A 16,267-nucleotide genomic window follows, 5' to 3' on the forward strand; every position below is an offset into this window, starting at 1 on the left:
GAAAATAGCCTACACCACAGGCAGCATCTAACATTATGTTTAACACTTTTGTCCTTTGATTTTGCATTAGCTTAAGCTTATTACAATGGAGATGAGCCGCACTTTGGGACTTCTGCCATAGACTATTCAAACAAAAAAGCAACGACTTGTTTAGAGTTCACCCAAGAGCAACTGCCTTTTAAACATTGTGTTTTTCAAAACTGAAAAACAAATAAGTTATGCTACGGCTGTAGAAAGTCACGAATAAATCTACCGGTAGGAGAGAAATCATTTCCAGTAAATTCTTACAAAGCGGATAAGAATCACACGGCGTGCAAATAGTCGGAGTTATGAGTCAAAAGAAGAATTATGATTTATTGATTTTGGCCCATTTGGTAGTCATCTTTTATTATTCTTTTCCTTTTCGTTTCCATGCATCATAAACGAACAATAAATATTATTTTAAAAAATGTAATCTTCTGCAAAAGAATGTTGTGGGCGTTTGTTTTCAATGAGAAATACCACGTGTTGTTGTGTTTTGAAAAAATTAGCTTGAACTGCCTCACTTGATGTAGCCTAACTGCCTCTAACTGATGTAGCCTGACAATTCCACTTGACTTATTTTTTTCACCCGTATATGACGTAGGCCTATGTCATCAAACTATATGACGATTCTGATACCTGCTACTTACCTCAAGCGCGTCATATGGGGTATGTTTATGTGAATAACACCTTTTCAATTTTTAGATTTTAAGTTGTATTTCAGGACTTCAACAATTTATCGATGCAAAACCTCGTCACTAAATTTTTCATTGAAATCTTCTTTTGAATGATCCAAAATGATGCGTAGTGCGATAAAAATAATCGAAAAACGTAGAGCGTAGGCAACGGCACTTAATCGGAAAATTCAAGTTCATCAAAGAGCTTTCATCACAAAAGTTTGGCTTCATCAGCAGGGCCGTTAAAAGGGAAATTTGGGCCAGTATCCATGAGAACCTCAAACCCTGAACCAAGACATTTCTAGAAAAACTTACTATATCTAAACAATACGACGTGGTTTCTTCAAGTTCCCTGGGCACCCTATAAACTTTGTGTAAAGGTTACGGGCTCTAAAAATCCTCCCGGCCCGGTTCCTAAAATACCCCTGGACCCCCTGTCAACGCCACTGTTCATCAGTATATAATTTTATTCAAATAGAAGAAGTAATAAGATGTGTCTTAGAAAGAAATATAAGTTTCTATTGGAATAAGATTATATGCTGATGAAGACACTTGTGTGGCGAAAGCTCTTTGATAAACTTGAGTTTGCCAATTAGGGCTGTACTCTCCAATTTTGCCAATAATTTAGCATGTAAATTTATTGCAGGTTTTACGTCATTGTGAGCATGTTGCGACTGTATTGCGCAATTGTAGGATACCCACAAAAAGAACAATTTTTATCGCAAGTTAATAGATTTCAACAATCCTACTAGGCACCGCAAAGTGAGAGGTCAGAATTTAAGAAGGCTACAACGAATTCTTGCTCAGATTTTCATTACTGGTCAGTTCAAAGACCAAGATGACTTTTTGAGTTGCGTCCAAAGCAGAAAAATGGTGTTTTTTATATAGATTCAACGTCTACGTACTTTAAATTGATTTGCTGGTTGAAGAATGACCAAGCCTCGGAAAGCCGATGACTCAAGCAAAGCTTAATATTTGTCAAAGAATAACAAATTGACAGTGTTGCATTTTTCGGAGATCATGTGATGCAAGCACAAGCATCAATCTCCTATGTCGGATCAACTTCATTTTTGTTTGAAACCGATGCAAACAAAAATTATCTTCCAGATTTAATACAGATTGAAAACTGTTTCGATTTTTATGTCATCATGCAATTGACAGTTTGCTTTGAAGTTATTGTTAATCGCTTTTGATTTGAACTACGGTCAATCATTGATTTTACATGAGCAATCATTGAAAATAAAAATGATGGATCTCTAACTAGTAGACCTGTGGTTCTTAACCTTTTATTTGACACGCCTCCCTTTAGCAATAATCAGATGCTCTCCCCCCCCTACCTTTAGTTTTGAACAAGCGTAACGCAAAAAGCAATTCTATTTTGTATATTTTATCGATCATTTTACATGTTAGTGAGATACTTGAAATTGCTTCTCTGCAACTACACATTCAATGCTATGTTCCACTCTAGAAATTGTGCAACGTAGCTTAAGTCTATTAACTCTCGCAGTCTATTCTTGGTTTTAACAGCAACTGCAGTAGAAAATTGAGCTTCGCAAAGAAATGTCGATCTGAGTAGCCTACCTAGTAGGCTATTTGAGACGTAGGCTGAATTAAGAGTGAGACGACTAAGTAGGCTAAATACGGTTCCTTAAAAATATTTGATAGATTTCCAGGTTTTCATGTAGCGACTAGCCTATTGTAGAAGCCACACTGCAAAGCAAGTGCAACGAAAACTAAGCCTGCATAGTGCATATAACCCTCCCAGTGATTTCCAGTTTCAAAGAAAGGTAATCTTCAAAAAATAGTTTCCGTACATTAAAATCAGGGACCTCAGAATACCTCAGTACTTCAGAGATCCCTGATTAAAATCACTGCATACTACAAAAAACACTAAATATCGCAGTAGAGCTCGCGCTCCGCATGAGAAGTGGTTGAGGGGGCGTACTCCTTCCCCACCCCGGTTAGGAACCACTGTAGTAAACTCTCCCATTCCACTATACTAAATCACAAAGATATATTTGTTGTACAACAAAGAAAACTTTTTATCAAAGCTTTAATCTTAATCAATTATTAGCCCAAAGCGCCAGCGAGGCTACGTCATAAATCAAGCAGTTTGTTTTTATATCAAATTAAATAAGAAATCTATTTATGAATGGTTCAACATAATTACAAACAAACAGCGCAAACAACTCATTAAACATTATGTAAGTATCACTTTTTATTATATAAACTTAAAAATAAAAATAAAATCTTTGCTAACCCATATTTTGTAGCTGTAATTCAGGCTCATCATTTTCAACTCAGGTTTCGGGAAATCCGTTTCGTTTCATAACCGTTTTGGCTCCAACGTAAAACAAAGTGGTCACTTGTGGTGAGGATATAATATGAAGTAGTAGTAGTCCAGTTTTAATCCGGTGATGTCCCTGTTACCGAGGGTGGCCGGATTCACCTCCAATTGCCGCAATCGCCCTCACAGCCTACCTCCACATCAAGGATAACACAGTATAGTCGTTTTTGACCCACCCGAATTCAAGAACATTTTATTAGGCTGAATAGGCTGCATTTACCGTGCTGGAAGCTACTGATTTATGCCCAAAAGAAATCTATATGTTATTCTTGGAATATTCTTTTGGAAAGAAATGTTTATCACAGATTGGAGTTGCGTGGGATGACTTCCATCAATCAAATTATTATCTTTTTTATTAATTTTTTATTCGATTTGCTATTACCATTCCGCTTTCCTATATACTGTAATTATTACTGTAGGCTATAGTTCCTTTTTTGGATTGTGTGCATGTGTACTATTTTGCCCTAGAGAAAAATACCACTTGAGATTTATAATAATTGGGCGTTCATTGTTTAAAGACCGGTATAGGATCCCTAATGTTCAGGCTACCATCAAGGGTTCGCAATTTTTTTTTTGAAATGGGGCTGCAGAGTGTAGAGCAAAATTTTGTTAAAAGCATGATGAATCTAATAAATTTTACCTAAACGCCACAATACTTCTCAATCACAACAAGCGTTTAGAAATGTATTTCGAATGAAAAGCAGTGGAATTCGGCTATAGTGACATTTCCTTATGGTGACACTTTCTCAAAAGTCTCTTTAGATATCACTTGTTTTTATAGGCGAATTCTACTGTATAGCCTAGGTTACTACTTTTGTGGCTTTTAGAATATGCTACAGCATTAGACCTACTCCAGTTTCGATCAAGCAAAGACCATAATTATAGCATGATTTGTTGTTGATACCAGTTTCGTACCCATCTGATGAAAAACAATAAAACTCTCAAAGTCCAATTCTCATAAACTGAACGCTTGAACGGTACTTTCTTGTTGTCCCGCGTTAATGTTTGATAAAGACGACAAAAAGGCACAACAATAAAATTTCAGCGAATAAAGTTTCAATTCTAACGTTGATTAAACAGCGGCATGTGTTGGATTAATGGAAAATGAAATAATTATTTACCAGAAAATAGTTGGTTGACTTGTTCTGATTCATCATTTATGGTTGCGCAGCTTCTTTAAAAACACAACGGCTTCAGAAACATCTTAAATGAAAGGAATTTAATCTTATTTCAGTTAAATCAAAAACCGATAGCAATAAAAGGAGCTTTTTTGGAACAACAGCTCAAAACAAAAGTTTTGCAATGAAAGAAAAAATAGGAAGAACAAATAGGAAGATGCAAATTTAGTAAAATAGTTATCTCAGCTTTGTTTGGAGAAAAAGAGAGTTTGTATAAATCTGATTCAAAGGCTATCGAGATAGGCTATGCTTGTATGCGAGAACATTAAAAGACAAATGGATTTTGATTACTGACAAGTTTGTTTGATTTGGATTTGAAATTTTAGCAATAATTCTTGCGCGTATTGATTTGCTATCAATGTAATTTTGAAATGGTCCATGTCAACTGAGCGCCTATAAAGTTTGTTATGAGGTAAAATGGGCTACAATTTAAAATTTCTAAAAGTTTACAACCCATCCAGCAAATCAATGTTTTTTTATATTCAACGTAAGCAGACCTTAAATGAACGTAGAAAAAAACTGGCTTGTCAATTGGGTAGATACTCAACACAGAGGTGGTCCTGGACAAATCGTAAAAACTTAACGTTTGTTTGGAAATACTAAATCTGGTTTATTATCTTCCGTTCCCGCCTATATGCTCATGGAATCGATTTATTTGCTCAACCAATGCAAAAGATTTATGAAGACCAAACATAGAAATGTGCTGATCAATATAGATCTTTACTTTCTAGGCTACAGCACTGTTGTAGACATTTTGCTTCACTGAGCAATTGAGCATAGCTACAGTGCAGAATGCACAGAGTATAGTCACAAAATTGTGTCTACAATATTGAGCAGATTAACTACCAAATGTAGGTAGAGCTAGTGTTTTGTATGTTTGGTTCAAGATTTAACATGCAAGCTAGGATTGTTCAAAAAAGAAGTGTTGCAAAATTTAGATAACGTTTGCTTATTTCTTAAAGAAGTTTCTCAGTGAAGAACTTTGTTTCATTTTGTTTGAAATTTAAGCATTTTTGTTTCGTTACGCCTTCAAAACGAAAGTTAAGCGCACAAAAATTTCATAACTCAGAAGGCGTCGTATAAGTCAAAGAGAATGCTGAATAATTTGATCTCGACCTTGAGTTAATTAGCCTACTGTACAGTGTACAGTACATGCTGAGGACAACAATTCACATTTCCAAATTTTGTTGCTTAGCAGCAGGAAAGAAAACTATGTAAAGCTAAACATAAATTGCGAGTTACAATTTCATGATAACTATTATTTTTTTAATCAACTCGTCTTCAAATATTGGTTGTAATCTATTTGCTTAGGTTTGACGTATTCGCATACATTTGTAGTCCAAAGTAAACTTTCTTTCAAGTGTTCTGTTGGTTTACAATCGATTTATATCCCACCTCACCAAAGATAGCAAGCAATGAAGAAAAGCTCTCGCTGAACTCTATCAAAAGATGATGAGGCAACGGAGAAGTGGAGTAACTTCAGTCAAGAAGATCGCATTGAACAACAATGATCACGATAATGATGGAAGTGAGTAGTTTAAAGTTTTGGTTATAACCTAGCCTACCTTTGAAATATGTTCTATGAGTTTGAGACTGAAAGACTAGGCCTAGTGGAAGTTATGAACGATGTTCAGCAAAGTAGCCTCTACTGTTGTGCGAAGTAATCAATAGAAATCCACACGGACGTAATTTACTCTGATTAACATAACCCAGGATAGAATTCTTTTGATAAATAGCCTATTCCCATGACATTCTCCACGGAAAAAATTGAAACTATTTAATAAGAAGATAGTTTTTCCTTAAATTTTTAACCGGATGAATTTATTTTGAAATGATTTTTAGGGTGGATTTTTATAATGACGACATGAAACGACAATTACGGTCGTTGTGTTGTTCTGGAAACATGTTAAAAGCAAGGCTTTCCAAATGTTCGATTGCTGTTAAAAATGTGTTGTTTCGTTCCTATTGTATTCCTTTACAGTATATGCCTGTCAACTATTATGGTGTTACTATCTTTTATCCAGTAGAAATCGCTTACGTGTTGGATACAATAATTACAGAATGTTGCATAATCTGCAGAGACGATGCAGCAACACTTCTGCTTTCGTTGATAACAATATCACAACATTTCAAGCTCTCATTCGTAAAAAATTATATCAGTTTGTAACCCGATGTAACTTGTCTTCCAATCAATGGATTTATGAATTAATGCGAACAGACTGTTAATATCAATCTTTGTATTTGGTACATTACGACTTAGCTCTTCCGGGCTGAGTATCTGCTCTGTTTGTACTTTTTATGTTTGATCGTAATATGGACCATCTTGAGTCTGATGCAAATAAATAAATAAAAATAAAAGTAGATTTTTACTGCGTGGCATTATCCCTTACCCACATTCGTATCGTCCTGCTTTTACCCAACAAAGGTCAAATTTGAAAAAACGTGCTCAAATAATAAGAGAAATTTTGATCTTTCGAAAAAAGGACATAGCTCAAACCTCAAACTCCATTTTCTAAACAAAATAGCATACCCTTTAAAATCGTCATTTAAGCTCATTGAATTCAAAATAGTGATTTCGCTTCAATTTACATCTCAACATAACATCAGTCAATTTTTATGAACGACGTTTTATCACATTTAACTTAAACTGAGTTTCCTGACAGAATTGAAGATAGTTGCAATTTTCGTATCTACATTCTACAGTGTAGATTTTTTTATAATAAAATTGTAGCCAATCATACAATAAATAAGTCTTGTAACTTAGTAATTGCTGTAGCTTATTGAAAACACATTAATGTTTTTAATGTTATTTATGTTAAGATATTTTGCAACATCACTACGCAAAAGCTCATCAGCAAAGCAGCAACAACCACAGTTTAAAGAAAGTTCCAAAAAGAATAGCGGACCCTAGAGACGTTCAAGTAAGTTTTGCTTTATGCTAATGCCACCAGAGATATCCAACTTAAAGTTAATCAAACGTTTTAGAGTAAAAAATGTTTTTATTGTTTCACGATGCAGGTTTTGATTGATTGTGGGTATTTTTATCCTCAGATTGAGAGTTTCGTTTGGAGCTTAATTCTGGCAGTTTCGCATACTGGAAACCAGAAAACTTTGTTTTGTTATGTGTCTTTTTATTGTGCAGGATCAAGGAAAACACAACAATTCAAGGAAGAACGTAGCACCAGTTCGACGGATTTCCGCTCACCAAGCCCCGATGCACACCGCATCCTTAAATGGACACGTAAAGCAGCCTGTGATGAGACGTAAGTCTGCTCCGGCCATGGTCTCGGATCAACATCTCAAGCAACTTCTTAAGGAAGAATTAAGTGAAGACGAACGCTTGCTTTTGGCAACGTATCGTTTGCAGCAAAGAAACGATACGTCATGTCATGCTAAACAAAATCATCATTCAACTGAGAAAGAACTGAAAAAGTCCAGAAGAGTTTCATTCTTGGCTGAAGTTGAAGAACATCACTTAGCAGTTTTGCAAGAAGAAAAAGAGGACCCATAATAACAAGCTTTTTATTATTACTTAAACTTTTATGCAAGCCTGTTCAGATAAACTATTTTTTACCAAATGAAAGGTAATTATTGAAGATATCATTAACATTGAAAGTCTTCATCACCTAAGTATGTGCTCTCTTCGTTTTTCTTTCTCTCTCGTTTACTCCCTATTTCTCTCTCAAAAAGTACTTGTGAGAGAGACCTCTCTTGTCACGTTTCTTATAGGGGAGATGTGGGACTTGTGGACCACCGGGACCTTTGGACCATGACACTTTTCTCGAAAACCAAAGGGGACTGAAAATTAAATCTTAGCTCAAAATGTTTACTTTTTTGATTGGAAACCCTGTACTTGTCCAAATCAGGTTTACCAGCAGTGCTTAAAATGTCATGGCAGAAAATTTGTTTTGACAACGTAAAAGTAAATATTTCGGATACATTTCAAACTTAACTACAGTAGCCTAGTTCAAAAACGTAGCAAATATTTTACATATTTCTATTTTCTAGTACTGTATTAGCTGATAGAATTTGCTTTACGAGTTAGACGGAAAGTTGAATTAAAGTGCAAGTTCTTCTGACTTTTTTTAATTTTGTAAAAAATGGTGGATTGGGGGACCATTGGACCATTTAATCAGGCTACTTTTAGACCATGGTCCAAAGGTCCCACAGTGTAATACCAAACCTTTATTTATGCAAATTTTAGGTTTTTATTATCTAAACTCTAGATAAAGTTGTGTTTCGTTTTTGTTCACAGTGATAACATTGATTGAGCTTGTTCAGTGGAATGTAGGTGTAGTAGTTCAAAGGCCCCACTAGGACGATCCAAAGGTCCCTACCCCTGGCGACCTTTGGACTAAAAAACTGCAACATTTTAAGCAAAATAAAATCACTGACTAATATCTTTTATCAAACTAATTTTAATTCTAACATGAACAGTAAAGCTTTAATTTCATTTGAAACTTAATTTCATTCCGCGTTGAAGCGAAATAAACTTGTCAGACAAAAAAGATCAAATTTTGACCCAATGGTCCAACATCTCCCCTAGTATGTTCTTGTTAACTAAATCTTGAGAAAATAGGCTTTAGATGTTGTAAGATTTTTGTTATTGCAACCAAAGTTTGGTTTTAGTAAACAATCCCGCCCAGCGTAATAAATGAGTAACTTATTTACTGCAAACTAAAAAGCGAACAATGCCAACGAACATGCTAATCTTCAGCCTTTAACCTTCAGCATGTATAAACTTAAGACTGGGGTCGGCAGCCAAGGTTTATCTAATAAAGAATCCTATAGAGAGCAACCAGTCTTAAACCTGCTTATCTAAAACAAGCAGTTCACTGGCCTATTTGGTGGAGGTAATCAATAATAATGTCAGTAAAATTTAAAGTCCTGTAGATAATGAAGTAAAGGTTTCTTATCGATGTGTTTTTGTGTTCAAATTGTTTGATTTGCTCACATTTAACCCGCCACCAACTTACTTGAACAAAGTTCTGAGAAAAAAATAAATTTCTTGATTTAGTAATTTACTTAGATATTGTTTGCAAGTTACTTATGTTTTTTTTCTACAGTGTTACAATAACAAAAGTCAGGCGTTGTTTAAATGTCTTTTGTTTACGTTATCTATAAAATAAAGCTTGTATGACAATTTGAGTTTATTCTACTGGTGGTGTATTTTATCTGTTAAACAGTTGTCAACTTACCAGATTTCGAAAAAGTGCCTAAGGCTAAATTATCATGTCAAGTAAACTACTTTTGCTTCTGGAGTGCCCGTGATTTTGGTAGACCTAATATCCGCCATTTTGTCAAAAATGACTTTTTTGCATTTTTCTACGTTTAAAGACTTCATGCATCTCCTGACAAAAAATTGTGCTCCAATGTAGTATGGTTTACGAGATAATTGGTGTGTAAAACCTAACATATTCCAATCTGTGCAAGAATAATTTTCTAAAACCAAACATATTCGTCTATCCAATCAAGTAACAGGAAATTGTCACGTGACCGGCAAAATTTCAGCAGAGTAGCCCAGGCTACTTCACATCTTACATCTCTTAGAGTTGCGTCGATTGGGTTGAAATGTTGTTAAGCACTAGGCTCCACTAGGTAAGCTTAATTATGCAGCTCAAAAATGTTCGTCCGAGCACACTAGCTTTTCATTAAACGCCGCATCATTTAGGCTACGTCTCGCCGAACAGTTTGACTTTTCGTAGCCTACCAGTAGCCTACTGGTGAACTGATGGCTTAGTTGACTTTGCGGTAGCCTACACTAAATAGCTTAGCTTGCATAAGTTTATTAAGATTTTAAAGCAGAGGCCTGGGAGTACGCTACCCAGTGTGTTTGGTCATTTCTAATCAACCAAACCAGATGCTGTGTAGCCAATGTAGTAGGGTAGCCTTAAATAAATGCATGGTAATTAAGTAGGCTACCAGCAACTGATTTTAAATCGGCGATAGCCTTTAACCTAGCAGGCTTCTCTGATATCAGCAAAGTTATCTACATATTACAGTGACGAAATGATACACAGTTCTGGGAGAAATTCAAAGGCTTACTTTAGGTTTGATTTAGGCTTCTATTGCTGACTCTTGCTATTTTAAGTAGGCCTACTGGTAGCCTACGCTTAGGCTCTACGTAGAAACTATCCATGGAATAACTAAAACGGTAACGACGCCTTGCGGTTTTACTTGCAGGCCTAACTAGAAGTTTGGTTATTTTAATAACACCATTATCCGGTCGACAAATAAATTTGATTATCTTCCTGAAATGTTATGACTGTGATTTAAAACCAACATATCACAGCAAGTAGCAAAAACTTCCTTGAAAAATCAAGGAGGCATCAACATAACGACTTGTTTCAATTATACTGTATGTTAATGCTTCTATTATATCTACTACGAGCAAAGTAATCCACAATTTATTTATTTCAGGGTACTGTACTCACACTAAACGTCAAAGTAAAAAATCTGCCAAGGCAATTTAGTAGCCAATAATGTTATACTAGGCTTTACTATTCAAAATCATAAAATTATAGTGTGATCAAAGCCAACATTTAGTTTATATTAAGCTTTTCCATACAAAAGCATAACATTAAATAAACCAATAAGGTGGTTAAAGCCTACATCGAGATTATATTAGGTTTTACCATACAAACCTAATACATTTTTTATAACTAGTTATCTGGCAAAACCAAACATACGCCATATTTTAATTAACAAACAAAAACCTGGCTTAAATTTTATTTATAAAAATTTTGTTTGCTTGTCCGCTCCAGCCTTCCAAAAGTCAACTTCGAGTGTTTTACCTTGTTAATTTTACAGCTATAAACACAAAAAGTCGTTTATCTCGAAAACTTGAAAATGGCGGATATTAGATTGTGACAAATCACGGGAGTGCTCTCTCAATCTAATGAGTTACATTACGCCAATGAGTGAAATTTCTTAGAGTATTTATGTCAAGCAAGACACAGAGTGGCAGTCCTGTGGCAACCTCACATGGTTAGATTCCTAACGTGATTGAAAAGTACAACTTATTGTTTGAGTGTGACGTAAGTATCCAGTTAGTATTAGCAAGAAGTCGCGAAGGGTGCTGTTAATGAGACGAATATGTGCTCTTCGACTACACGCAGGTGCATAATGCTCAGCAGTGATGTAAACTAGGGATATTACATTATGAGACGCGTAGCTCCGTTTTTCCGGTTACATTAAAAAGGTCAACTGCCAATTTGAAATTTTTAGCCTACGCCTCGCTACAAGCTTGCTTCCAAAATAAAACCTTGACAAATTTTATTATTCTTATATCACTTATAAAAAGTACAAATATGTTCAAGATCAGAAAAAAAGTAACCCTTCTAGTGTGGCGGATAAGCCAAAAGCGGATGTAGGCTAGTTTCTAGGGATTGTAGATCATAGGGATGCGAAACTACATCCGCTTTTGACTTATCCGCAACACTAGAAGGGTTACTTTTTTTTCTGATTTACACTACAAATTAATGTACTTTTATGGGTTTTATGAGAAGAGTGAAGTTGGTTTTAAAGTAATTTAAAGCTTTTAATTGAAAGCAAGCCAGCAACAAAACGTAGAAAAATGTGAAATTGGCAATTGATTCTTCTAATGTTGGCGGAACAACGGAGTTAGGCCTACGTGTCCCTTAATGTAGGACTGTGCCTAGGTACAGTGCCGGTCTAAGGGTATTGCGGGCCCTGTGCGAAATATGTTTTGCGGGCCCCAAGGACAATGATCCAATTCAGTAACGTATTTAGAAACGGGAGGGGGTGTTGACGGCCGGCAGGCGAAGCCTGAGGACGTGCTCGCCGAAGGCGACACCCAGCGGCAGGGGGTCTGGGGGGCCTCCCCCAGAAAATTTTGAAAAATTACTTTGAATTTGGTGCATTCTGAGAGCATGTTCAACAAAAATTTGGGTATGAATATTACTGTAAAATGGTGCTGTCCGGTGGCATAGCAAAAGGATAAGATCATGTTTTCTTGGGCATTTTTCAGAAATAAAGCTAAGTCTCTATGTTTTCTTGTTGCTAATTCCTGGCTGAGATATTTGAATGTTTGGTAACTAGCTCTTTTAATGTAGTTTCATTTAAAATTAGGCAAATTTTGTTTTAGAGACATAGGTTGATCGCTTTTTTGCCAGATTATTACAGTTTTATTATTGATTAATTTTGTACTTGGTTGATCAAAAAACAATCTTATTCCGGTAAGCCACCAAGTTTTATGCTTTAAAGTTAACCCAAAGTTTAGAAAATGTAAACAGACGCCATACATCTCGATGAGTATCAGACAAAAGGCTTTAAGACAGTGAACTTACTTCATTTCTGATATATTCAAGTTTTGTATAACGAACCACTGTAATCAGCTATATATAAAAGATCAGTGCAATTTTTCACAGCTGTGGATATTGCAGTGTTTCCATGGACTGTACGAGTTAGCTGCAGACTACTATGGATACTAAACAGCTGTAGAGCATTAAGATCCTATACCATACTAATTTAGTGTTGATTAGAAAGCACAAAAGACTGAAAGCATAATTTTCAATATCGTGACATCACACGCGTTCCAAGGGGGGGGGGGGGGGGTGTAACTCCCAAACTCTCACTTGGCTACGCTACTGATCCAATTTGATTTAAGAAAATCGGTTTACTTTTACTTAGTTGCATATATATGCATACAAAGCATGAATGAAAATACATCAAAAACACAATGCTCAACTTTCATGAAATGTGTGCATATTGTTTTATGGGAATATTTAAGCATGAAATATAACAATGCAAAAGAAACAAACCCAACCAAATGTACCTGTGCAGCAACCAGCAAGGACTCCTTATTATGCTTAAATTGGTCGGAATCCATCTGAACTCAGAAGTAGGTACCTAGATTGAAGTTGTTTGAAATGCTTGCAAAATGTCCAGCAGGTTCACTTCAGAAAAAGTTTTTACTAAAACTGCTGGCTGCCAAACTCAAAGTAACCCTGCAACTGAAGATGGGCAATATTCTCTGTCAGAGTCAGTTTCTATACAGTGGCAGAACAGCATTTAATTAAATTGTTTGCCTCATTCCTGCAAATGCAAGTTAAAACATAATCAAGCAGGCTAGAAATGGATTCGTACATGAAACTAAGCCACAACAGGCAAGACAACAAGGGGAAATTTTGAAGACGAGTGAAGGTGTTATTATTGAAGACCTCATGCATCAAGTACGTAAACCATGCAATCATGCATCTTAATACTTTGCGGTGAAATACCTCAGTCATGTTATACAAACATATTGAAAAATAAATACAGCTACTCAATCCAAGGAAAAAAGCACATTGAGATGTATATCTCAATAAGTTAAATATGAAGTATTATATATAACATAATAAAAAAATGAAAACCACTGCACTTGCTATTTGCATGCCACATCTAGTAGCTCAGAGTAAAGACATGTTGTAAAACAATTTTAAGGTTATGGTATAGCGCACACTAAGCATGCCATGTAGTTCATTAGGGCTATATAGTGAATGATGTAAAATACATGCAAAAATGCTATGGCCAGGGCCGTTTGAGAAAATATTTATCTGGGATTTCTTATCATCAACACCAAATTTAACTGAATAGACATTTTGTACGCACACTAGCTCTTCGAGCAAAGACTTGGCGTTTAGGTCATTTGGGTAAAAATTAGCCAGCACATCACATTTAGAGGAAATCGAGCATTTCTGCTATTGATCTAACATCATTGCAAGCAGCTGGAGTTTGAATAAGGCAAAGCTGACCTCAGAATTTAGTGGAATTAATCTGTTACCACCAGTAGTGACATCATTTAAGATGTTGTCAAAGAAGTAGATTCAGAGAGAGAGAAGTTCATTTATTTGCATCAACAGCACATGTGGAAAAAACAATACAAGATTACAATGTGAACTAGGTTGTTTTAGGTTTGTTTTCATTCACTGGTGTCATTACTGCATTTACTGCAACTAGTATATTTTAAAAACTTAGAAATTGAAGAATGCTTTGTATAATTGCTCAACAACTCTTTTTTTAAACCCTTTTTTTCTTTGCTCCACTTTTACAATGATTAGGTATATAGCTAATGGATAAATCACTAATGGTACTCTATTATTGAGTTAAACAACCTTTGCTGGTACAAAAATTACATTGGTATATCATCAATCTTCTTCTTGCTTTTGAGGCAGCAATTCAGGTAACATCTCCCAATTGTTGCAACTAGAGCAGTGTCTTCATATATCATCAATCAATCACAGTCCTGATTATATTACTATTCAGTGAAAAAAATCCAAGCAATGAATAAGTGTACATTGCAGCGTACAGCACAAACTGTACATATCTAAATACAATAACAAGTAGCCTATATTAAGATTTAAAAATTGTTTAGGTTGGGTACTACAGAGTAATCAACTTGAAACAATTTGAAAAGATCCGGGCCCCTTAAATGTTATTTTTCAACCCATGGAATAACAATGACATTTTAGTACCGTACTGGAAGTAACATGTATCTAAACACAGTTGCCACAAGGTTGAAAATTTTGGTTTCTGTTGTCACTGAGCAATGTTAAACATTTGGTAGCCTACATGGCGTTTTGAAAAAACCTGAGCCCCTCAATATTAGATTTTAAAAATTACATGCATAGGGCATAATAATGATAGTTTAATACTGGAAGTAACATGCATTTAAATTTTCACAAGAGTGAAGTTTCCTGAATTCATAGAATATTAAGTGATTTGATACATGGCGTTTTAAAAATCCGGGCCCTTTAAATGATTAGTTTTAAAACTACACATCATATATATGGCATAATAACAATGGTTATTGTATAGAAACTAACATGTATTCTATTTAAATGCAATTGTCACAAAACGAAATTCTGTTGTCACACTGCCATGTTAACTATTTGGCACATGGTGAAATGTCATGGGGGGCCTAAAAGCATGTAAAGGTGGCCCGACGCGACAATTTCAGCACTTGCCTCACCCTAAAGCCGCAACTGACTTCAAGGATACCGGTACTTGCTTGGGAATCGAATTGAATTTTTTCCATTATACATGACAAAAATTACTGCATTTTCTGAGTAAATTGCGGGCCCCCTAATTTGCGGGCCCTGTGCGATCGCACGGTTCGCACACCCCAAAGACCGACACTGCTAGGTAGTTTCGCATTCTATAGATTAACAAATGTGCAAGATCTGTTGTTGCCAAAAGTGTTTAGCGAGTTGTTGTGCGTTATTTGGTCAAGGCAATGGTTATTATTTAATTTTAAATCACACTAAAAAGTGATCTTGACAGTGTTGTACGCGTCAACGAAATAAATTGACTGTGTCAGCGTCAGCGCGAATTGCCTAAAAACTTTACGGCGTAAAGTACTGCGTCAGCTCTTAAAGAAATTGACGGCATCAGCGTCAGCGCTAATTTCTAGCGCTATTTTAGCCAGAGTCTCACAAAACGGAAGTATTTCAACTAAGTTTAGGCTAACAATAGCTATGAATAAAGAGCAGGTATTATGTTTTAAACCACCTGATTGCTGAATGTGTGTATTGTAATTAGCTGCTTAGCTTATTAGTTATTTCCTTGTGGAAACACAAGCATTTGAAAACGTTTGTCTGACAATGTGCTGCGTTTGGGACGCATAATGTCCTTTCCATGTGAAAACATGTGTTCCACAGAAGCGCTGGATGGTATTGGTGTGTTGTATTTCAAAAACAAGCCTTGCTGAAAACGTTCACTCGGAAAGGTATCACTGTTCCAAGCGTGCTGTGATGGTTTAGCGTATATAAATCTTTTAACGAGGTCCACTGCAACAAAATCGCTCTTTTCAGGGCCATAGAGCTCTTGAAATGAAGTAGGCCTATCTTCAACCTCAGCGATGACATTCATTGATTTTTCGCTTTCTCTGTCTAATCCCTCGTTCTCGATAGGCTACTGCTCACGATATTAGTGATCGCCATTTGGCGAACTCCTTCCGCTTGTATTTCAGGTAGCCATTCCAGCCAACGCGAAAGCCAGTAATTCCATTGAGTCGCGCTGGCCAAAATACATTGTAAAACTCT

General features: G+C 35.8%; 1 protein-coding gene across 1 annotated transcript; it reads left to right on the plus strand.

Annotated features, from left to right (window-relative positions):
* Positions 1 to 5,542: 5,542 nt before the first annotated feature.
* LOC145767050 (uncharacterized) lies at positions 5,543 to 9,376 on the plus strand. Its single transcript, XM_082578788.1, has 3 exons — positions 5,543 to 5,751; positions 7,044 to 7,144; positions 7,366 to 9,376. Exons 1-3 carry the CDS (start codon positions 5,673 to 5,675, stop codon positions 7,732 to 7,734), a joined length of 549 nt encoding a protein of 182 aa, XP_082434914.1. The 5' UTR covers positions 5,543 to 5,672; the 3' UTR covers positions 7,735 to 9,376.
* The last annotated feature ends 6,891 nt before the right edge of the window (positions 9,377 to 16,267 follow it).

This window comes from Aplidium turbinatum, chromosome 3 (genome assembly GCF_918807975.1).
Source record: "Aplidium turbinatum chromosome 3, kaAplTurb1.1, whole genome shotgun sequence".
NCBI lineage: Eukaryota > Metazoa > Chordata > Ascidiacea > Aplousobranchia > Polyclinidae > Aplidium > Aplidium turbinatum.